We start from the raw sequence: 23893 nt of genomic DNA, 5'->3' as shown, positions 1-23893 counted from the left end.
CAGGCAGCTTCGCATTTGCATTTGAGAATCATTCATTCATTTTACAACAGCTTTTTGGAAGTTACTTTAGCATTAAAGGCGTTTGTTCAAGGGTACCTAGCATGACAGGAGTTGTTTAGTTGACATTATCTGCAATAAAGTAGCGCAGGAAGCCATTCAAAGCATGGAGATGTGTCTTTCAATGCTGACGTAAAACATTAGCTGCATATCAAGGGTTTATCCCATTACTTGCTAAACCTAGATTGTTTTGGAAATCTCAGACTAGTTACATATCAATATAATGTCTACAATGCATGTGCTGTTACCAGCCATGAGGGTCCAAATCGTGAGATATTCAGTGCGTGCTGCAACTGTCGGTGGCTATTGTAACGCTATCTGTCACAAACTATTTTTAAAAAGCCGCGGATGATATCAATAAAACTGTGAAATACCAGAGAACAGTAATGAATGTTGAAACGGCAAACTGTTCCATCAAATGTGACATCAGTACCATTCACTATCTCTGCTTGAGGAAGCCCAGCAGATTATTGCCTAATTCATTTACTTTGGGTCAACAGTGATAACATTGGGGAAATTCAGGAAGAACATGAATATGCTGACTGGCAAAGCAGGTAAAATAGGTTGCCTATTCAAAACAATTCAGACATAAAACAGCTCCTCATTGCCAGTAAAACATAAATTTAGCCATCGTTCAATGAATGTAAAAAAGGCCAGCACCAATGGATTAGAAGTAGTTCAGAACCTCAATGGGACTTGCAGCAATAGTGGGTTAGAAATAATGTTTCAGCAAAAGAGAATTACCAATATTTAATGATTAAATGGAATGTCAACTTGTATGGATATAATGCCTTTCACATAATAAGTGTCCCTCAAGGCATTTCAGTGAAGAAACAGGCGTTGAGCAATAAAGGACTCTGGAGGTGCAGCAGAAGGCATGTTAATGAAATAGCTTTTGAGGAGGCTGTTCAAGGCACAGTGAAGTGTAACAAGATAATTGGATTTAGAGAGTTCCAGAGAGGAGAGCAAAGGGGCAAAAAATAACCTGTGACATATGAAAGGGAGCTGGCACGTGGGTCCAGCTTCAAATGACATGAGCTGTAGAAGGTAAAATGGGTTAAGGAAATGGAGGCATTGGAAATGAACATGAGGATTTTGAATTCAATACAGCGGAGGCTGTTGAGAACAAGGTGATAGTGCAAGACACAAGCAGCAGGCAAAGGTCGGATCTCAGCTAATCTCAACTAATCTTTATCCTAATCTCACAAAGATTTGTCAATCGCGGTCTGGAAAACCTCAATTAGCACAGCAGCCATGCCCTTTTAGGGGAAGAAGGTTCCATAATTTTGCTACCCTTGAGGTGAAAGAATGTCCTAAACTTGGATATTAAGATGGGCCCACACATTCTGGATTCCTCCTCCTGAGGAAATTGTTTCTCTTTATCTACCCTATTGAATCGTTCTTTAATTCTAAATACTTCAACTAGATCACCCCTCAATCTTAACTCATGGGAACAGAAGCCATATTTATGGAAATTGCCCTCAAAATTGAACCCTTTTTTTAACCCTGGCATCACCCTGGTGAAACTGCATTGTACCCACTTCCAAGTTTAATGTATTCTTCCTGAAACGCAGGACACAGAACAGATCTTGATGGGATCTGACTCAGGGCTTTAGACTACTAAAGAATAACTCCTTCCCTGTCTATTCTAGTCCATTGCAATAGAGACCAACATTACATTAGCCTTTTCGATCACCTTTTGTAACTGCGATGCGTGCAACTGGATACCCAACTCCCTTTGCTTTTCCATAATTTCTGGTTTCGCACAAGTAAGAAGTTGCTCTTCTCTGACTTTCTCAGTTCCAAAGTGGATGAGCTCACATGCCCTGACATTAAGCTTTATTTGTCACAGATTTCCCCCGTTCACTTAAATCAGGTCTCTCAAAACGTCTTACGACCATCTGTGCAATTAACCGCCTCCTAACTCAGTATTACATAGATACATAGAATTTACAGTGCAGAAGGAGGCCATTCAGCCCATCGAGTCTGCACCGGCTCTTGGAAAGAGCACCCCACCCAAGTCCACACCTCTACCCTATCCCCACAACCCAGTAACCCCACCCAGCACTAAGGGCAATTTTGGACACTAAGGGCAATTTAGCATGGCCAATCCACCTAACCTGCACATCTTTGGAATGTGGGAGGAAACCGGAGCACCCGGAGGAAACCCACGCAGACACGGGGAGAACGTGCAAACTCCGCACAGACAGTGACCCAGCGGGGAATCGAACCTGGGACCCTGGAGCTGTGAAGCAATTGTGCTAACCACCATGCTTGGATATACAACTCTCTATTTCTTTGTTCAAGCCATTGATATATCTGGTGAAAAGTTGATACCTGGTATGGATCCCTGAAGACATCACTTAGTTTCCATTTCAGTCACCTAATGATGTCGCCGAGAGAAATTGCCAATTAATGCAAGTTTGAAACGGTTTTGCAATTTGGGATTCATGGCAATCCGATTGACACTGCATTTGACAGAGCAGCAGCCCGCCATCAATTTAAGCCCATGTTCCAGAGGTAAAAGTCGAACTTCTCCTACTTTGTTTTATTCATTCATAGGGTGTGGGCATCACTGGCTGGGTCAGCATTGGTTGCCCCACCCCTAATTACCCTTGAACTAAATGACTTGCTAAGCCATTTCAGAGGGCATTGATGCAGTTGTAGACACATGGAGATGGCAGATTTCCTCCTCTAAAAGGACACTCGTGAACCAGATGGGTTTTGTGGTCTTAATTAGGTTTTTTAATTGCAGATGTTTATGGAATTTAAATTTCACCATCTGCAATGGTGGGATTCGAGCCAGAGTCCTCAGAGGATTACTAGTCCAGTGACAATACCACTACACGATTGTCTCCCTTTCTACTTACTGCAACTATCAATCTTCTGCTGTTCTTGTCATTTTTTTTCAGCCATTATATCCTACAGTCTTCCAAACCATTTCAAACAGAGATGTTGAGTTAAGAGATGCTCCCATCTAGTTTCAAAATGCCACTTTGGCAACATGGTGCTACACTGGCACTACTAGGCAATACTTTTCCTCCTGTGAATAATCATTGCAGCCTCCTTCCTGCGAGTTTGGTTGGGAAACTATTAGGAATTCAGTGTATTAGGAAACTACAGGCATAAATCTATCATCAGATCAATCTTTTTTGCACAGTATATTAACACCAAAAAAGTGTTGCTGGTCTGGGTCAATTTGTAAAAGGTCTCATTTGTTTTATTCCAGTAGCAGCTAGCTTCTGCATAGCAGTAATGACATTTTGCATCCTTTGGGACAAAATGTCATATTTCATACACACTGCAATAACAAGACTTATTCTCTGTATTATGCTCTCCAACTTGTCACACCAGCCAAAAGAAGAAAAATGTAATTTTCCCTCTCCATAAAATTTGAAACACTTAAACATCAAGTTAGATTACAACAAAATGATGGAGAGGGAGCAAAGTTATAATTTATAAATATTAAAGGCAGTCTGTTTCTTTCTTCTCTGTAGATCAGTTAACTTAGCATTTCTGGCAGAATTCAGATGTGACCTTTAATTTATTAGATTTTGTAAACCCATTCCCATTTTATTTCTTTGTGCTAAATGCTGATAAAATATTTGAATGGCACCTAATAAGACCTCCCTCAACCTTCGCATAATCAAGCAGCAGGCAAATATAATGACATAAAAACAAACAGTGTGCTTTATTTAATTTCATTTAAATGTAAGTTTAATGAATGACTATTCCCAAACACCATTAAACTGATCTGGTGCTCAATTCTCAAACCAATTTCTAGGTGAGCTGAAGAGCCAGATGCAGGACAAAAAGAACTTAGTGCTGTGAAATGAGTTTGTTTTGTCTGTTGGGTGGCAAAGCAATGCAGCAATTTTTCCAGTTTATCCATATTAGTGATGCCCTAATAGTCCTGCAGGAATAATAATCCACTTTCAATTCATTTATGAAAATTTATCTATTTTTGTTCTGCATTTTCCAATAGAATATTAATAAAACTGCAAATTAAAGGCTTTCGCTCACTTAGTCTTCCATCTGTTGCAGCACAGAAGATAATTTTACTGACCATACAGAATAGTAATGTCGAATTTTTGCCCCATCTCCTGAGAGATCTTTTTACTGGTGAATTCATTTAAGGACACATTTTCTAGATCTGCTTTCTTTCCTCTATGAGGCTTGTATGAATTTGTCTGCACCAATTCCATAAAATGTTCCATGGTTCCTCAACCGCTCTCCACTAGAGATAGCAGCTCCAGCCCACTCCTACCCCCAAATCCCACTGCCCGTGCTTCAGTCAGTAAACCCCAACCTCTGCTCCAATCAGCAATCCCAGCTCCTTCAATTATTTCTTTATCAAAATGTGTCCACTCCGGACAGTCCTTTAGTTAAAGCCCAATCCCCACCTACTCCTGCCATCAGACCAAAGTAAATAACAAAGCCCATCATCCAATGACTACATAACCATTCCTACAATATTTGTATTCAAGAATGACTCATGGCGTCAAAGGCTCGGACAGAGTATGGAATAATTGGTGTAACTTTGAGAGTTTTCTCCTTTTCTCGGTCTGTGCATCTGCCACTAGCAAATGTCGAGACAACCCAATTGTCCTGATAATAAATGTGTGACCCCTTCAATTAAAGCCTACATACAGATGGGTATTTTGAACTTGACTGCTAATTGTATAGCAAAGACCTGCCAGGATCTCACAATACACATGCTCAAAGTAGCACCATACTGCGGTTCTCAAATGATTCCCCTGAGAAATTCCACCCTCACCTTCCATGCGAATTGGCCCCATGGAGTGTCTGGAGAACCAATTTTAGATTACTTGGTTTTGTTGAAATGAAATTCGATCTCTCACCAGAAAAACATGAAGAAGCGTATAATACTCACGACAGGGATATTGTCATGTGAAATCTTTGTCTCAGGCCATGAAACATCACAAACGACTTTGGTGGGAAGGAACGGGCTGTCACTTCACAGTATGGCATCTCGTATCCTCCTGAGGGACAATTACACTTGAATCCACCTGCTGGGAGGTTTGTGCAGGTTCCACCATTTCTACACACACCAGGAGAGCAGTGCCCAGACTGACTGTCAACTTCGCAGTGATCACCTGACCAGGGTTAAAATGCAAATGTCAATGAAAACATGTCATACATATGATTTCTTCCACTAAACCAGAGCCAGTTTCCTGCTCTTAAACAGGGTGGAAATTGGAACATTACTGTGCTTAGTGATCAGTGTCTCTTGCTTCAAATAAAAGCCAGGAAAAAGCACCAATTAAAGGTGACAGTTTGCGAATGATATTCCAGCTGTGTGAAGATTGTTACTGAAGTGGAACGTATTGCAAAATTCTCGGTGATACGAAAAGGAACGCTGCTGAGACCAATAAAACAAATCTTCAAATGAGGCTGAGGGAACCAACCATACTGATATCCAAAAGGTGTTTTGGTCCACAAAGGGAGGTCTAACAGGTCTTTAAAGAGAGAGTCTGGCCATCAAATCTTTTCCAAGCATCAATGTTACATGGCAACATGATTAAATTAACATCTATTTCTGTTAATTTCTTGTTATTTCTTTAAACATTAATAGAAGTATTATTGAACTTTGCAGCATGATGCCGTCAGTTACCTATTATGTTTGTGCCAACTTTTTGAAAGAGCTATGGCATTAGAACTGCTCTCCTGCTCTTTCCCCCTTAAAATACTTAATCACTACAGTAGCTATTGATGCCATTCCCTGGTGTACTGAGCCCCATTTTCACTACCGAGGCGAAACCTTGAGTCGTAAAATTTCCCAATTCAGCAGACCATCCTCAGTAGCTACGGTGTACCGTCAGATCTAATTTTCACTCAGAGGGTAAGGATGGTTTGCAGGGTGGGGTTGCAGGCGACCACCCCTAGAAGCAGATTGAAGGTGGGCACAGGGGCAGCTAAAGTTCCACCTTGGTTCTCTGAAACGTTGTACCAATTGTTTACTTATAACTTACACCCTCTCATACCACCCACTCTCCATACCATCTCTATACCAACTCATGTTCCCACCCACGCCCAAGGCCCCTCACACTCTCCATTCCAACTCGGTACTTCCATGCCCATTCACTCAGTAGGTACTTTGTGCAGAACCAATGGATTCTAGAATTAATTGAACTTTATTACTGTCACAGGTAGGCTTACATTAACACTGCAATGAAGACTTCCGGTGGCAGCTATGAAGGAGTAAGTCGCACATTTGGTGGCTCCCGCTCTGGGCGGACTTTTGGACCTTTCCCCCGGAGTTTTTTCCAGTTTTAAGCGGCAAATTCGAAGGCTGAGGCAATTGGGCACTGTTTTCACGCATCGGTGTATGGAGAAAAGGACCAGAAGTGCACGGAAGGGCAGAAACAAGAAGTCAGTCACAAGCTGTGTTGAAGCTGCTGCGGGAGACAGTAAGGCCAAGGGCCAGAACCCTGGGGTGGTAGAGCAGCAGCCAACGGACCCAGTGATGCAGGCTATTCAGGATGGTTTTGCTAGGCAGAAGCGGGAATGTTTGGACCCGATTAAAGAATCAATTGATCGGCTAGAGAGCAGACTGGACGCCCAGGGTCGGGCGTTTCAGAAGGTGGAGAAGCTGCTGCTTGAACAGGAGGAGCATCATCGGTGGAGCTGGAGGTGGGGATGCTTCGGGAACAACAGAAAAGACTCCTGGAGAAGGTGGAGGACCTTGAGAACCGGTTCCGCCGGCAGAACTTGAGAATTGTCGGGCTCCCAAAGGGGGCTGAGGGAGCAGACGCTGGGGCATCCGCGAAAAGCTGCTGGGGGAGGGGGCAGTCCCTCGACCGTTGGAGGTGGACAGGGCGTACCGAGCGCTTGCTCGGAAGCCGCGAGCGGGGGACCCTCCGAGGGCAATGGTGGTGAGATTCCACAGGTTCCTGGACAAGGAATGTATTCTTCAGTGGGCCAAGCGCACACGGAGTTGTAAGTGGGACAACAGCATCCTGCGGGGGTACCAGGACCTGAGCGTGGAGGTGGCGAGTAAGACGGCAGGCTTTAACCAAGTCAAGGTTATCTTCTTTAAGAAGGTGAAGTTCGATCTGCTGTATCCGGCGCGTCTTTGGGTCACGCATGAGGACCAGCACCACTATTATGAGTCGCCTGATGAGGCGCTGGACTTTGCTGAAAGAAAAGGACCGGTGGGGGTCTGAGAACTCTCGGACTTAGAGACAACATGTTGGCCTATATTGGGCCCCTTTTTCTGTTTTTTCTTTTCCCTCCCTTGGTTTTTGGTGGGTTTTGTTTTCCTGTTTTTAAATTGGTTATGCCTTCTCTTATTGTTTTGTATCTGTTTTTGGAGCTCTGTTTAGGGAAAAGGGGGGGGGGGTAGACAATTTTTTGTTTTTGGGTTCTTTTTCTCGGTAGACGTTGGCAAGTCCTTTTTGTGTTTTTATTGATGTGCACTTTTGTGGGATGGAGACGTGCCTGTTTGAGTTTCGGTGGGTGGTGCTTTTGTTTTTGTGTTTTCTTGCTGTTGGGTGTTTGTTTGGGGATTGTTAGGTGAGGGATTTTGTTTGTATGAGCGGGGGGGAGGGGAGCGAGGGAACAATAGGTGGGAGATTTCTTGGCGCCGGGGGCCTCCAAGCTAGCTAGGTGAGCTAGCTCACAGAAGCACAGTGGGTGGGGAGGGTGTAGACGCTTAGTTTACTAGATGGGTTGGGATTTAGAGTAGAGTTGCTGGGGGGGTGGGGGAGGGGGGGGGGGTGGGTTCTGCTGACGAGGGAGAGACTTCGATGGAGGGACACTGAGGGGGTCGGGGGTGGGGGCCGCTGGGGGTGAGGGCCGCCGGAGGAGGTGCGGCGCATGGGCTGGAGGCGGACCCAAGAAAGGGGATGGCTGATCGGTTGGGGGGGGGGGGGGGGCACTTTGCCCCCCAATCTAGGCTGTTCACCTGGAATGTCCGGGGGCTAAATGGGCCGGTAAAGAGGGCACATGTGTTTGCGCACCTGAGGGGACTGAAGGTGGACGTGGTAATGCTGCAGGAGACGCATCTTAAATTAGTGGACCAGGTCAGGTTGAGGAAAGGCTGGATTAGTCAGGTTTTCCACTCGAGGCTGGATACGAAGACTAGAGGGGTTGCGATTCTGATGAACAAGCGGGTGGCATTTGAGGTGGGAGGAATAGTCTCGGATGTGGGAGGTCGATATATCATGGTTAGTGGCAAGCTGGGGGGATGACAGTGTATATGCGCCAAATTGGGATGATGGGGATTTTATAAAGAGGGTGCTAGGGAAGATTCCGGACCTGGACTCGCATAAGCTGATTAAGGGAGGGGATTTTAATACGGTTATTGATCCAGGCCTGGACCGATCATGCTCGAGAACGGGCAAGGTGCCAGCAATGGCAAAGGAGCTGAAAGGATTCATGGAGCGGATTGGGGAGGGGGGGTGGATCCATGGAGATTTAGGCAGCCGAGGGCGAAGGAATTTTCTATTTACTCCCACGTGCATTAGGTGTATTCCCGGATCGATTTCTTTGTCTTGGGTGGGGCCCTATTGGCGGGGGTGGTGGACACAGGGTACTCGGTGATTACGATCTTGGACCCTCCTCCCCACTGGGTGGACCTGCAGGTTAGTATGGATAGCAAGCAGCACCCGCAATGGAGGTTGGATGTATGGCTATTGGCGGACGAAGCGGTATGCAAGAGGCTGCAGAAGTGCATGCTGAACCACCTGCAGGTGAATGATACGGGGGAGGTCTCAGCAGCGGCAGTCTGGGAAGCGCTGAAGGCAGTGGTGAGAGGAGAGCTGATCTCGATCCGGGCTCACAGGGACAGGACGGATAGGGCAGAAACGGACCGACTGGTAAAAGAGATTCTACGAGTTGATAGGAGGTATGAGGAGGCTCCAGAGGTAGGGCTGTTAAGGGAACGCCGGAGGCTAGAGGCTGAGTTTGGCTTGTTAACCACAGGGAGGGCGGTGGAACAGCTCAGAAAGGAGAAGGGGGCGATTTACGAGCACGATGAGAAGGCGAGGAGGATGCTTGCACAGCAGCTCAGAAAAAGGGAGGCAGCTCGAGAAATAGGTAAAGTTATTGACGGGGATGGGAACTTAGTTGGGGACTCGGCGTTGGTGAGGAAGGCCTTTCGGGACTTTTATAGCAGGTTGTATAGGTCAGAACCCCCTTCGGGGCCGGAGGGGCTGAGGCACTTTTTGGACGGGTTGACTTTCCCGAAGGTGGATGGGGAGTTGGTAGAAAGGCTGGGGGCCCCGATCGGGCTGGAGGAGATAGTGGAGGGTCTGAAGGCCATGCAGTCGGGTAAGGCCCCGGGACCGGACGGGTACCCAGCCGAGTTCTATAAAGTGCCATTATAGCACAGAGTCGCGGACGACCTACTGTGTATGTCTCAGACTGAATGATGCGGATGGAAGAAATTATAGGAATTCTAGGGGAATTCGGATGGTTTTCGGGGTATAAGCTCAATATGGGGAAGAGTGAGACGTTTGTGGTCCAGGCGAGGGGTCAGGAGAGGCGACTGGGGGAACTGCCCATTCAGAGTGGTTGGGGACAGTTTCAGGTACCTGCCTCTGCCGTTCCCGCTGGTGCGGTACTCCACCAGTCCAGTGGTGGTGGCGGCCCTGAGAGTCTGGGGGCAGTGGAGGAGAAATGTGGGAGCAGAGGGGGCATTGGTATGGTCCCCAATCTGCGATAATCACCGGTTTGCCCCGGGGAGGAATTTGGCAGAGAGCAGGGATTGAGAGCATGGGGGACTTGTTTATAGAACTGAAAGTTGCCACCCAGGTTGAGAGGGTTGTTAAGAAGGCGTACAGTGTGTTAGCATTATAGGAAGGATGTGGAAGCATTGGAAAGGGTGCAGAGGAGATTTACCAGGATGCTGCCTGGTATAGAGGGAAGATCTTATGAGGAAAGGCTGAGGGACTTGAGGCTGTTTTCGTTAGAGAGAAGAAGGTTAAGAGGTGACTTAATTGAGGCATACAAGATGATCAGAGGATTGGATAGGGTGGACAGTGAGAGCCTTTTTCCTCGGATGGTGATGTCTAGCACGAGGGGACATACCCTTAAATTGAGGGGAGATAGATATAAGACAGATACTCAGATAGTAGTAAGGGCGTGGAATGCCCTGCCTGTAACAGTAGTAGACTCGCCAACACTAAGGACATTCAAATGGTCATTGGATAGACATATGGACAATAAGGGAATAGTGTAGATGGGCTTTAGAGTGGTTTCACAGGTCGGCGCAACATTGAGGGCCGAAGGGCCTGTACTGCGCTGTAATGTTCTATGTTCTAAGGAAGCTTCCTGAGTCTGAGTGCGCTGGAGGAGAAGTTTGCATTGGCGGGGGGGGGGGGGGGGGGGGGGGAGGAATTTTGATATTTACAGGTGGGACTTTCTGCGGAGGCAGGTGCCAACCTTCTCACTCCTGTCGCTAAGGGGGATTCAGGATAGGGTGGTTTCTAGAGGATGGATAGGAGAGGGGAGCGTCTCGGGCATATATAAAGAGCTTATGGGTTCGGAGGAGACACAGACCGAGGAGCAGAAGCAAAAATGGGAGGAGGAGCTGGGGGGAGAGATAGAGGAGGGTCTCTGGGCGGACACGTTGGGTAGGGTCAATGCGACCGCAACATGTGCCAGGCTCAGCCTGATCCAATTTAAGGTCGTTCACTGGGACAGATTCTTTGGGGTGGAGGACAGGTGTGCGAAGTGTGCGGGGCAGGGTGGGGGCAGTGAGCCATGTCTACATGTTCTGGGCGTGTCCAAATCTGAGGGGATTTTGCCTGGGGTTTGCCGACGCCATGTCCAAGGTATTAAATATGAGGGTGGCAATGAGTCCCGAGGTGGCGATTTTCGGGGTGCCGCAGAATCTGGGATTCCAGGAGGAGAAAGAGGTGGATGTTCTGGCCTTTGTTTCCTGGTAGCCCCAGAGGCGCATACTACTAGCATGGAGGGACACAAAGACCCCGAAATCGGAGACCTGGCTTTCGGACATGGCTGGCTTCCTCTGCCTGGAAAAAATTAAGTTCGCCATGAGAGGGTCTCTGTTTGGGTTCGCCCGGAGGTGGCAACCATTCGTCAACTTCCTCGCAGAGAATTAATCGTCAGCAGAAGGGGGGGGGGAAACAACACGGCAATGAAGTTACTGTGAAAATCCCCCAGTCGCCACACTCCGGCGCCTGTTCGGGTACACTGAGGGAGAATGCAAATGTCCAATTCACCTAATAAGCGCGTCTTTCGGGATTTGTGGGAGGAAACTGGAGCACCCGGAGGAAACCCACGCACACATGGGGAGAACGTGTAGACTCTGCACAGACAGTGACCCAAGCCAGGAATCAAAGCCGGGTCCCTGACGCTGTGAAGCAAAAGTGTCCCAATAGCACTTATGGAACTGCTTCAAGATCATCCATTGATAATTTCCTTTTTTTTTTTAAATGCTATTGCTACAATCCTATAAAAGTGTCAACCAGCCAGACCATTAAGTATCAAAACCAGAAGCTATAAGCACTTGACACCTGTATCTTGGGCAAGTAAACATTGAGGCATCGACAAAAAGAGATCATGAAATAAAAGTAGATTATCGCATCCTTCTATCCCCAGCTGTGTCAACAGTGGTAATCCTTTTACCAGTCTGGGCTGTCAGTCAAGCCTCATAATGTATGCTTGGCTGAGAGTCCAGACTCCCATAAAACATTTTATTTTGTTGACACAGCTAGGAGAAGGGAAAACTTTGCCTGATTGATAGCTTTATGTTGTTATAAGATGCTATTTTTTTCTGCATTTTCTTATGTTAATAGCTCAACGTTTATGTGCACAAGATAAAGAAGTGTCAAGTGCTTATAGCTTCTTTTATTGATATTATAAAGATCTGGATGATTGACACTTTTATAGGGTTGCAGCAACAGCATTTTTTAAAGAGAATTATGAAAATTAAACAATTCCCTACACATCATTGTTATATGTGACTCCTTGGTTCTGTAAAGATTTTATACTGGGTAAATGGGCATAAAAGTGCCATGCATTAGCATGGAGGGTATGATGAGCCATAGTGTGAATGGGGGGGCATGATCTGGGATGGAGGGGCCACGGCAGGCATACGTTAGGCCCATTGACCATACCTTTCAGAAGGTTCCCAAATTGAGACTAGGGTACACGACTGCACTGAGGAGCCGTGAACCATGAGTCATGGAGAGGTTGGCCCGACTACACTAAAATTGGAAGGGGGATCTAGGTGATGCTTAACTCTCACAGTGGAGGCAGCCAGGTCAGGAGTGCAAGGTGTGAGCTTGCCACATGTATCCTTATCCCGTACCACTTGGGGCACAGGAATCTTGAAATCAGATTCCACCCGCCATTATTAAATGCCTCCAGAGTCCTTACAAATCAACGGAAAACCATCCAATGGCTGAAAGAGTTGCAGAGGTTACTTTGTGAAGGGGCTGAATTATCAGTCACCAACATAGTAAATTCAAAAATGATTCAGCATTAGCTGGAGGTTAATTTAACTCTCTTAGCTGGGAATGTCAATAACTCTTAAAGCACTCCTAGTATCAGTCCTCACTGTATAAAAATGATTTGAGTGCAATGAACGGGCAGCACGTTAGCACAAGTGGATAGCACAATTGCTTCACAGCTCCAGGGTCCCAGGTTCGATTCCCTGCTGGGTCACTGTCTGTGCGGAGTTTGCACGTTCTCCCCGTGTCTGCGTGGGTTTCCTCCGGGTGCTCCGGTTTCCTCCCACAGTCCAAAGACGTGCAGGTTAGGTGGATTGGCCGTGATAAATTGCCCTTAGTGACCAAAAAGGTTAGATGGGATTACTGGATTACGGGAATAGGGTGGAAGTGAGGGCTTAAATGGGTCGATGCAGACTCGATGGGCCGAATGGCCTCCTTCTGCACTGTATATTCTAGCCTTCTTCTGCACTGTATGTTCTATGTTCTAACACCAATATGACTCCAATTCTATGAAGCCTTTCCAAGTGTTAAAAATGGGCCGTGTGTATGCAACACTTTGATTTTTTTGGAAAGAAGTGGAATGGATGGATCACATTTGAGGCTAAGTACATAACATTAACCATCATTAGTCACTGACCTCAGCAGTTTCCAATTCCAATGAGGTCAAATCTGATGGAAGCTCACTTTTGAATGGCTTTTCTCAATGAATGGATGAATTTTCCCTTTACTTCGAATCAATTAAAATGGGAATTAATTCTTAAACTAAATGAACTATTAATCTTACACAGAAAAGTATTGCTGAAGATTTGGAAGAAAAACCCAGAGTGAGTCAAGGTGCAATGGCTGAAAGTAACCTTTCCAATGGACGATGTTAGAATGTTTGGTTTCTCTACTTTAATAAAACCTGCAGTTTGTCATGCAGGTTCGAGACTTTGCCAAAAAGGAGATACAGAGCTTCCTAGTAGAGCCGGCTTCCACATTGTTGGAGGAGGTGCTGACGACAGGGGGACTGGAGAAGGGGGTAGTGTCAGTGGTTTACGGGGCTATTTTGGAGGAGGAGGAGGCGTCGCTAGAAGGGATCAAAGCAAAGTGGGAGGAAGAGTTGGGAGAGGATATGGAGGCGGAGCTCTGGTGTGAGGTGCTCCGGAGGGAGAACGCCTCCACCTCGTGTGCGAGGTTGGGGCTGATACAGCTGAAGGTGGTGTATAGAGCGCACCTTACAAGGGCGAGGATGAGCCGGCTCTTTCAGGGGGTAGAAGATGTGTGTGAACGTTGCGGGGGCCCACGTTCATATGTTCTGGTACTGTCCAAAGCTGGAGGATTACTGGAAGGAGGTGTTTAGGGTAATCTCTAAAGTGGTGCACGTGAAACTGGACCCGGGTCCTCGGGAGGCCATATTCGGGGTACTGGACCAGCTGGGTTAGAAACGGGCGCAGAGGCAGATGTTGTAGCCTTCGCCTCGTTGATCGCCCGAAGGCGGATCCTGTTAGGGTGGAGATCAACTTCTGCACCCTGTGCCCTGGTGTGGCAGGGGGACCTGCTGGAATTCTTGACGCTTGAAAATGTCAAATATGAACTGAGGGGAAGGATGGAGGGGTTCTACAATTCATGGGCGTTATTCATTATGCACTTTCGAGAATTGGATCACATGGAACATTAGGGGGCTTGGGGGCTGGGAGGGTTGGGGGGGAGGGGAGAAGGACTGTATGTGTTAATGGCGACTATGGATGATTCCTGATTCCTCTTTGTCATTTGTTTGTGTTAAAATGCAGGCTAATGGTTGGGGGTTTGGTGGGAGGATGGGATCGTTGTTATTGATATGGGGATTGACATTACATTTGTTACTGATTATTGTTTATTGTTGGGTGTAAATTTGGGAGAAAATGTGAAAAAGGAGACGAATAAAAAAATATTTAAGAAAAAACCTGCAGTTTGAAATCAATTTATCTCCGTGGATGAAATACAGGAAGAATCAGTAGCAACAAAAATAATTGCCTTTCAGTAACATGTTTTAATCTCCGATAATTTAAACTTGCTGTTAACAGAAACATGCTTCGTGGATGAAGGTTAATTTATATGCCGTCAGTAAATATACAATCTGATACCAGTAAACGTACCAGAATATTTGTTTTTCTTTCAAACAAGGAGTTCAATTTTTCTCCTGCTCTGCTCTTAATGGTCCCCACACACCATCCCAACACGATCTCAAATAAGATTCATTTCCACATGCCATTCTCCAGTAAAATTTCATACACCGATCCTGGGAGATTCCTTGTCCTCAGATTGAATCCAAGTGAGATTGTTTCTCCACACATCACAAGGATCACCCCCTGCCTCCAAACCGGCTCTGGGTGATGATCTGCAAGAGTGGCTACACATCCACTTTGGCGAAAGTTAGCTCATCCTGGTTGCTCATCAATAGATCGCCACATGGTTCAGTAGCACATTGCCAACGGAGTTAAGCTGTCATACGTAAATGTGACTAGCGTTTTACCTTTTCTGAAGAAGTGAACAATATGCTTAAAATAGCACTAAAATAACTTCAGAGTGGAATATATCTGGAAATAAAGCTCAAGCAAAACACCCACCAAACATGGCAATTCCATCTTGATAACAAATGCTAAGTACGCACCCTGGAAGTGACCTTCGATGACAATACTGTGCAATGTAACCCCATCAGACCTACATTGGAGTGAACTTAGACTTCACGCTAATCTTCCACTTGGAGGTAGCTGCCCAGATCATGACAAGAATTAAACTGCTCCAGAAACTGGCAAGCACAATATGGGAAGTATCGGAACTTTGGGCAATGGCTCCTGTATATTCCGTAGTCAAGTAGTGTGCGCTGGTATGGACCACAAATAGTCACACTCGACAGTCTGATGTCCAACTGAATACTGCCCTCCGACAGTCCAACGGGCCAAATTTAATGATAACCATCTCCATTAAAGAGGTCCTCAGCACCGTGACTCTATACTGATTGAAGTTGTGCTGGCCCTTTTGGAATGGCACGCCTACAACAATGCGACTTCAAACCTGATGAAGCTTATAAGTAACAAACAACCGCCTCCTGAGAGTTGATGCTCTCAGTTGATGATCTTGCAGGAGTCTCATGGGCAATCCTAAACTGCATCCATTCAACCATGAAAGATGCTGACACCTGAAGCACAAACGAAAACCTAAAAACTTTGGTGTGTGAAAGAGGCTTGGTCACCCAGAATAGACCATGGGACATTTCATGACTCAATGCCTACTTTGCAATTATGAAGGACACATCAAAGTGATCGACTCCACCACCCCTGATGATATAATCTGCGTTAACAACCTAAATCTAGCCACTTCCGGGTGCGGCGATGACCAGCTGAGTCGCACGTTTCGGCAGCTCCCGGTGAAACGGACTTTTGGGCTCTTGATAGGAGCCCCAACGGCAATTTTGACGGCTAAAAACACTGTGAGGTAAACCAGAAGGGAATCCCCCCTGGATACGGATGAAAAAAGGAGGAGAAAGTGGCCGGATTGCAGTGGATCCTTTAGAACAGCGGCAAGGAAGGCAAGCAAAAACCAAGATGGCGTCGGAAGGTGGCAGTTTAACATGGGGCCCTGAACAACAAGAGTTCTTGAAATGCTGTGTGGAAGAGCTCAAAAAGGAAATGAAGAAAGAGCTGTTGGCCCCGATACTACAGGTGATCGAAGGGCTAAAGGAGGAACAAAAGACCCAGGAGCGGGAGCTTCGGGTCGTGAAGGCAAAGGCAGCTGAGAATGAGGACGACATACAGGGCCTGGTGGTGAAGACGGAGATGCATGAGGCACATCAGAAACGATGTGTGGAAAGGCTGGAGGCACTGGAGAACAACGCAAGGAGGAACAACCTGAGGATTCTTGGCCTTCCTGAAGGTGCGGAGGGAGCGGACGTCGGGGCATATGTGAGCACGATGCTGCACTCGTTAATGGGAGCGGAGGCCCCGGCGGGTCCGTTGGAGGTGGAGGGAGCATACCGAGTGATGGTGCGAGGACCGAGAGCAGGAGAAATTCCCAGAGCCATAGTGGTGAGATTCCTCCGTTTTAAGGATAGAGAAATGGTCCTTAGATTGGCAAAGAAAACTCGGTGCAGTAAATGGGAGAACGCGGTGATCCGTGTTTATCAAGACTGGAGTGCGGAGGTGGCGAGAAGGAGGGCGAGCTTTAATCGGGCCAAGGCGGTGCTTCATAAAAAGATGATAAAATTTGGAATGCTGCAACCGGCAAGACTGTGGGTCACATATCGAGGGAGGCACCACTACTTTGAGACGGCGGATGAAGCGTGGACTTTTATTGTGGAAGAAAAACTGGAATGAGCGGGTTATTAAAAAGAACGTTTGAACAAAGTGGTGGGGCGAATGTGGGGGGCGAAGAGGGGGGTTAAAAAGGGGGGAAAGAGGAGTTTTATGTACTAATCCTGCGATGTGGTAACTTTTCTCTCTTCCACAGGTGGTGATGGGGGGAGGAGGGGAGGTGGAGGAGATGGGGCGTTGGCCATTGGGGGCGGGGCCAAGGGAGAAGCGCGGGCTTGGTTCCCGCGCTATGATAATCATGGCGGGAATAGAGAAGCAGGAAGGAGGGGGCGTCGCACGGTGCGAGCCGAGGTCACGGGGGGAAGCCGAGGTCGGCCAGAGTTTGCTGACTTCTGGGAGCAACATGGGGGGAGTAATTACGCTAGCAGGGGATCTAGCGTGGGGGGGTGGGAGGGGGGAATTACTGGGTTGCTGCTGCTGGGGAGAGGGGGGAGCTGGTATGGGAGGGGATGGGCGGGGGGGCACCGCCTGGGGGAGATACAGCTGCGTGGGAACCAGGGGAGGAGCTGGAAAAAGGGGATGGCTAATCGACAAGGAGAAGCCCCCATTTATGTGCCCTTATTGATATCAGCTCCCCTCTAACCACCGCCCAGGTAGGAAGCCCCCCAACCCGGCTGATCACGTGGAACGTGAGAGGGCTGAACGGGCCGATAAAGAGGGCACGGGTACTCGCACACCTTAAGAAACTTAAGGCAGATGTGGTTATGTTACAGGAAACGCACCTGAAACTGATAGACCAGGTTAGGCTACGCAAAGGATGGGTGGGGCAGGTGTTCCATTCGGGGCTAGATGCGAAAAACAGGGGGGTGGCTATATTAGTGGGGAAGCGGGTAATGTTCGAGGCAAAGACTATAGTGGCGGATAACGGGGGCAGATACGTGATGGTGAGTGGCAAACTACAGGGGGAGACGGTGGTTTTGGTAAACGTATATGCCCCGAACTGGGATGATGCCAATTTTATGAGGCGGATGCTAGGACGCATTCCGGACCTAGAGATGGGAAAGCTGATAATGGGGGGAGATTTTAATACGGTGTTGGAACCAGGGCTGGATAGGTCGAAGTCCAGGACTGGAAGGAGGCCGGCAGCAGCCAAGGTACTTAAAGATTTTATGGAGCAGATGGGAGGTGTAGACCAGTGGAGATTTAGCAGACCTAGGAGTAAGGAGTTCTCGTTTTTCTCCTATGTCCATAAAGTCTACTCGCGAATAGACTTTTTTGTGCTGGGAAGGGCGTTGATCCCGAAGGTGAGGGGAACGGAGTATACGGCTATAGCCATTTCGGTTCACGCTCCACAATGGGTAGACTTGGAGATCGGGGAGGAAACAGGAGGGCGCCCACCCTGGAGAATGGACATGGGACTAATGGCAGATGAGGCGGTGTGTCTAAGGGTGAGGGGGTGCATTGAAAAGTACTTGGAACTCAATGATAATGGGGAGGTCCAGGTGGGAGTGGTCTGGGAGGCGCTGAAGGCGGTGGTTAGAGGGGAGCTGATATCAATAAGGGCACATAAAGGGAAGCAGGAGAGTAAGGAACGGGAGCGGTTGCTGCAAGAACTTTTGAGGGTGGACAGACAATATGCGGAAGCACCGGAGGAGGGACTGTGCAGGGAAAGGCAAAGGCTACATGTAGAATTTGACTTGCTGACAACGGGCACTGCAGAGGCACAATGGAGTAAGGCACAGGGTGTACAGTACGAATATGGGGAGAAGGCGAGCAGGTTGCTGGCACACCAATTGAGGAAAAGGGGAGCAGCGAGGGAAATAGGGGGAGTGAGGGATGAGGAAGGAGGGATGGAGCGGGGAGCGGAGAGAGTGAATGGAGTGTTCAAGACATTTTATAAAAAATTATATGAAGCTCAACCCCCAGATGGGAGGGAGAGAATGATGGGCTTTTTGGATCGGCTGGAATTTCCCAAGGTGGAAGAGCAGGAAAGGGTGGGACTGGGAGCACAGATCGAGGTAGAAGAAGTGGTGAAAGGAATTAGGAGCATGCAGGCGGGAAAGGCCCCGGGACCGGATGGATTCCCAGTCGAATTTTATAGAAAATATGTGGACTTGCTCGCCCCGGTATTGACGTGGACCTTTAACGAGGCAAAGGAAAGGGGACAACTGCCCCCGACTATGCCTGAAGCAACGATATCGCTTCTCTTAAAGAAGGAAAAGGACCCGCGACAATGCGGGTCCTATAGACCTATTTCCCTCCTAAATGTAGATGCCAAGATCGTGGCCAAGGTAATGGCAATGAGAATAGAGGAATGTGTCCCGGGGGTGGTCCACGAGGACCAAACTGGGTTTGTGAAGGGGAGACAGCTGAACACGAATATACAGAGGCTGTTAGGGGTAATGATGATGCCCCCACCAGAGGGGGAAACGGAGATAGTAGTGGCGATGGATGCCGAGAAACCATTTGATAGAGTGGAGTGGGATTATTTGTGGGAGGTGTTGAGGAGATTTGGTTTTGGAGAGGGGTATGTTAGATGGGTGCAGCTGTTGTATAGGGCCCCGATGGCGAGCGTGGTCACGAATGGACGGGGATCTGCATATTTTCGGCTCCATAGAGGGACAAGGCAGGGATGCCCTCTGTCCCCATTACTGTTTGCACTGGCGATTGAGCCCCTGGCGATAGCGTTGAGGGGTTCCAAGAAGTGGAGGGGAGTACTTAGGGGAGGAGAAGAACACCGGGTATCTTTGTATGCGGACGATTTGTTACTATATGTGGCAGACCCGGCGGAGGGGATGCCAGAAATAATGCGGATACTTGGGGAGTTTGGGGATTTTTCAGGGTATAAATTGAACATGGGGAAAAGTGAGTTGTTTGTGGTGCATCCAGGGGAGCAGAGTAGAGAAATAGAGGACCTACCGTTGAGGAAGGTAACAAGGGACTTTCGTTACCTGGGGATCCAGATAGCCAAGAATTGGGGCACATTGCATCGGTTAAATTTAACGCGGTTGGTGGAACAAATGGAGGAGGATTTCAAGAGATGGGATATGGTATCCCTGTCACTGGCAGGGAGGGTGCAGGCGGTTAAGATGGTGGTCCTCCCGAGATTTCTCTTTGTGTTTCAGTGCCTCCCGGTGGTGATCACGAAGGCTTTTTTTAAAAGGATCGAAAAGAGCATCATGGGTTTTGTGTGGGCCGGGAAGACCCCGAGAGTGAGGAAGGGATTCTTACAGCGTAGCAGGGATAGAGGGGGGCTGGCACTACCGAGCCGAAGTGAGTATTATTGGGCCGCTAATATTTCAATGGTGAGTAAGTGGATGGGAGAGGAGGAGGGAGCGGCGTGGAAGAGATTAGAGGGCGTCCTGTAGGGGGACTAGCCTACAGGCTATGGTGACAGCCCCATTGCCGTTCTCACCGAGGAACTACACCACAAGCCCGGTGGTGGTGGCTACACTGAAGATTTGGGGACAGTGGAGACGGCATAGGGGAAAGACTGGAACTTTGGGGGGGTCCCCGATAAGAAACAACCATAGGTTTGCCCCGGGGGGAATGGATGGGGGATATGGAATGTGGCAAAGAGCAGGAATAACGCAACTGAAAGGTCTGTTTGTGGATGGGAAGTTCGCGAGTCTGGGAGCGCTGACCGAGAAATATGGGTTGCCCCAAGGGAATGCATTCAGGTATATGCAACTGAGGGCTTTTGCGAGGCAACAGGTGAGGGAATTCCCGCAGCTCCCGACACAAGAGGTGCAGGACAGAGTGATCTCAAAGACACGGGTGGGGGATGGTAAGGTGTCAGATATATATAGGGAAATGAGGGACGAAGGGGAGACTATGGTAGATGAACTAAAAGGGAAATGGGAAGAAGAGCTGGGGGAGGAGATCGAGGAGGGGCTGTGGGCAGATGCCCTAAGCAAGGTAAACTCGTCGTCCTCGTGTGCAAGGCTAAGCCTGATTCAGTTTAAGGTATTACACAGGGCACATATGACTGGAGCACGGCTCAGTAAATTTTTTGGGGTGGAGGATAGGTGTGCGAGGTGCTCGAGAAGCCCAGCGAATCATACCCATATGTTTTGGTCATGCCCGGCACTACAGGGGTTTTGGATGGGGGTGACAAAGGTGCTTTCAAAAGTAGTGGGGGTCCGGGTCGAACCAAGCTGGGGGTTGGCTATATTTGGGGTTGCACAAGAGCCGGGAGTGCAGGAGGTGAGAGAGGCCGATGTTTTGGCCTTTGCGTCCCTAGTAGCCCTGTGCAGGATATTGCTAATGTGGAAAGAAGCCAAGCCCCCGGGGGTGGAGACCTGGATAAATGACATGGCAGGGTTTATAAAGCTAGAGCGGATTAAGTTCGTTCTAAGGGGGTCGGCTCAAGGGTTCACCAGGCGGTGGCAACCGTTCGTCGAATACCTCGCAGAAAGATAGATGGAATGGAAAAAAGAAGGCAGCAGCAGCAGCCCAGGATCGGGGGGGGGGGGGGGGAGGAGGAACCAGAAGGACTCTAAGGGTTGTTAATATATACTGTACAATATGTATAGGTCGTTGCGACAGATAACTATATATTGGACTGTTAAATTATATTTTTGGAGAGTGTTACTTGTGATAAGGCAGTTGCCAATTAGGGTTAGTTTTCATTTTTGTTATTTATTATTTATTCATTTTCTGTTTATAAAATAGGTCATTGTTATTTGTGTTGTTATAATATTGTGTAAAGGATGCACAATGTACTGTGTTGGTTGACCAAAAATTTTCAATAAAATATTTTTTTTTAAAAAACAACCTAAATCTAAAATTGTTCTATGCCTACCATCAGAAGGAAAGAGAGATGCGAGGATCCCATGAAGCCACAGCATGGCCTCAAAAGATTCTTTTAGCCTATGGATTAGAGCATTGCCAATGGAGGTAAGCTGCCATTCTTAAATGTGACTAACGTTTTACCTTTTCTGAAGAAGTGAACTATTTCTGAAATAACACTATGGGCGCGATTCTCCCATGGCCGTGCCGTATGGGAGAATTGGAGTTCGCGGCATTTTTTCCTGTGCCGCCGGTCTGACGCAGGCAGGCGATTCTCCGAGGAGCGGAGAATCGGCGCCATATGCGCCGGTGCGGCGCCGGTCGCGGGCCACCGATTCTCCGGCCTTGATGGGCCGAGCAGCCACGCGGAAAGGGCAGAGTCCCGCCGGCGCCGTTCACCCCTGCTCACAGCCGGCGGGAACTCTGCGCGTAGGGTCGGGGCCGGGGAAAAGCGCTCCTTCACCGGGGGGGCCTCCGATGTGGTCTGGCCCGCAATCGGGGCTCACCGATCAGCGGGCCAGCCTCTCCCCCCTCCCCCGGCCTACTTTGCTGCGTTTCCGGCCCCAGAACCCCCGCGCCATGTTGCGTCGGGGCCGCAGCATTCCGTGAGTCCACCGCGCATGCGTCGGTTGCCGCTTGACCACTGAGCATGCGCGGGTTGACGCTGCCCCCAGTCCGCGCCAGGATGTAAGGCTGGAGCGGCGTGATCTGCTCCAGCGCCATGCTGGCCCCCTGTGGGGGCCAGAATCGCTACTGCCCGGGCCCGTCAAGTATGAATATATCAATACGTCAAGTATGAATACTGTACTAACATATTAATTAATGAGCTGGTTCCCCATGAGCAAACTGCATCAAGGAAAGAGAAAGAGTTTGGATTGAACAGCTATGTGCTGCTTTTAGGCCCCAGAGTAGAACTAGGTAGATCGGGCAGATGTCAGAGATTCTGTGAGGGGAGGGATCCCCCACTGGCAGTATCTACCAGCAGCAATTGGATGAGGCCCTTCGGTTGTCCTTAAATAGCCACTTAAAGGTCTCAATTGGTAGCAACCTCTGAGTTACTTGGCAGGAGTCAGGAAGGCAACCAACAGGTGCTTCAGTGGCGCAGTCGGTTAACGCGCGGTACTTATACAGCAGTGCAGACAGCAGGAAGGCAACAAATACTCCACTCATGGTCTTTTCTCCCAATTCTACAGCCACCCTCCAACTCCTCATAAGAGTCATAGAACATACAGTGCAGAAGGAGGCCATTCGGCCCATCGAGTCTGCACCGACCCTCTCACGCCCTCACTTCCACCCGATCCCCCTAACTCAATAACCCCTCCTGGTCAGGGAACTAAATTCGGTCTTTGGGGATAAATGAAGATTTTATTGAGTGAGAACTGTATTGTACAGAGTGCTTTAACAGAGAGAGATAACAACAAAGTGTTAAGTTGGAGACTCAGTGCAATGACATCTTGTTGCTGAAGAAACATTTTATATGTTCTGTGACACTATGTCAGCTGTAAATAATGTAAGCTATGCAAGGACTATCTCGTACATTAGTGACTGTTATAGCCAGCGGAACCTTCATATGGTTTCCTCCACTAGCAAGGGGGCATTAAATGATATTATCCTATAATAGATTGTATGAGTGTGGAAGCGCAATGTGGCTCATCAACAATTAATGGAATGAGGAACAGTGCATTAGATAGCTTTATTGGGAAAGAGCAGTGGAACAATGAGGTTAACTTTGAATCTGGCCGGGGACTTCCGATGGCGGCATGTAGGAGGAGGTCGCACATAGGAGGGCTCCTGCTCGCGGCTTGATTTTTTAGAATTTGATGCCCGGTCCCAGGGGCAATTTTTGGTTGAATAAGTGCAGGAAAATATAAGGAAGAAAGATGTCCAAAACCCAAAGGAAAACGGTCGTGAAGAAGGTGGCTAATGAAGGTTCGCCGTCGAGTGGAAGGGTCGGCTCAGGAACTGGAAGGAAGGTGGAGGCTGGGTCACCGGGTGAGGCCGCACTGCTCACGGCAGAAAAGATGACCGAGGTGATGGTCGTGGAACTTGAAAAATAGTTGGCAAAGCACATGGAGGTGATGAGGAAGGAGATGGTGGCGGTATTGAAGGTGCTGGTGTAGGAGGCGATTGCCCCGGTGAGAACGGCGGTATCGAGAGCATTGGTCGAGGTGCGCGAGCAGGGTGAGACACTGACGGAAGTGGAAGAGGCATTATCGCAACACAGTGATCAACTCACCTCGATGGGTAAGGAGCTGCAGAGGGTGGTAGAGGCCAACAAGGGTCTGCGAGCCAAAATGGAGGACTTGGAAAACAGATCTAGGGGGCAAAATC

General features: G+C 48.2%; 1 protein-coding gene across 4 annotated transcripts in view; it reads right to left on the bottom strand.

Moving 5' to 3' along the window:
- The window catches only part of celsr3 (cadherin, EGF LAG seven-pass G-type receptor 3), a 341825-nt gene that overhangs the window by 220780 nt on the left and 97152 nt on the right, over nucleotides 1–23893 (bottom strand). For all 4 annotated transcript variants that reach the window (XR_011934213.1, XM_072472880.1, XM_072472881.1 and 1 more), the window contains exon 3: nucleotides 4952–5174. Coding sequence is in view for 3 of the 4 variants with exons in the window: in XM_072472880.1 (XP_072328981.1) it covers nucleotides 4952–5174 (223 nt within the window). In the remaining variant the exon portion in view is untranslated. The remainder of the gene's footprint in view (nucleotides 1–4951; nucleotides 5175–23893) is intronic.

Source organism: Scyliorhinus torazame, chromosome 13, assembly GCF_047496885.1.
Source record: "Scyliorhinus torazame isolate Kashiwa2021f chromosome 13, sScyTor2.1, whole genome shotgun sequence".
In the NCBI taxonomy this organism is placed as follows: domain Eukaryota; kingdom Metazoa; phylum Chordata; class Chondrichthyes; order Carcharhiniformes; family Scyliorhinidae; genus Scyliorhinus; species Scyliorhinus torazame.
This window is presented reverse-complemented; position numbering and strand designations above follow the sequence as displayed.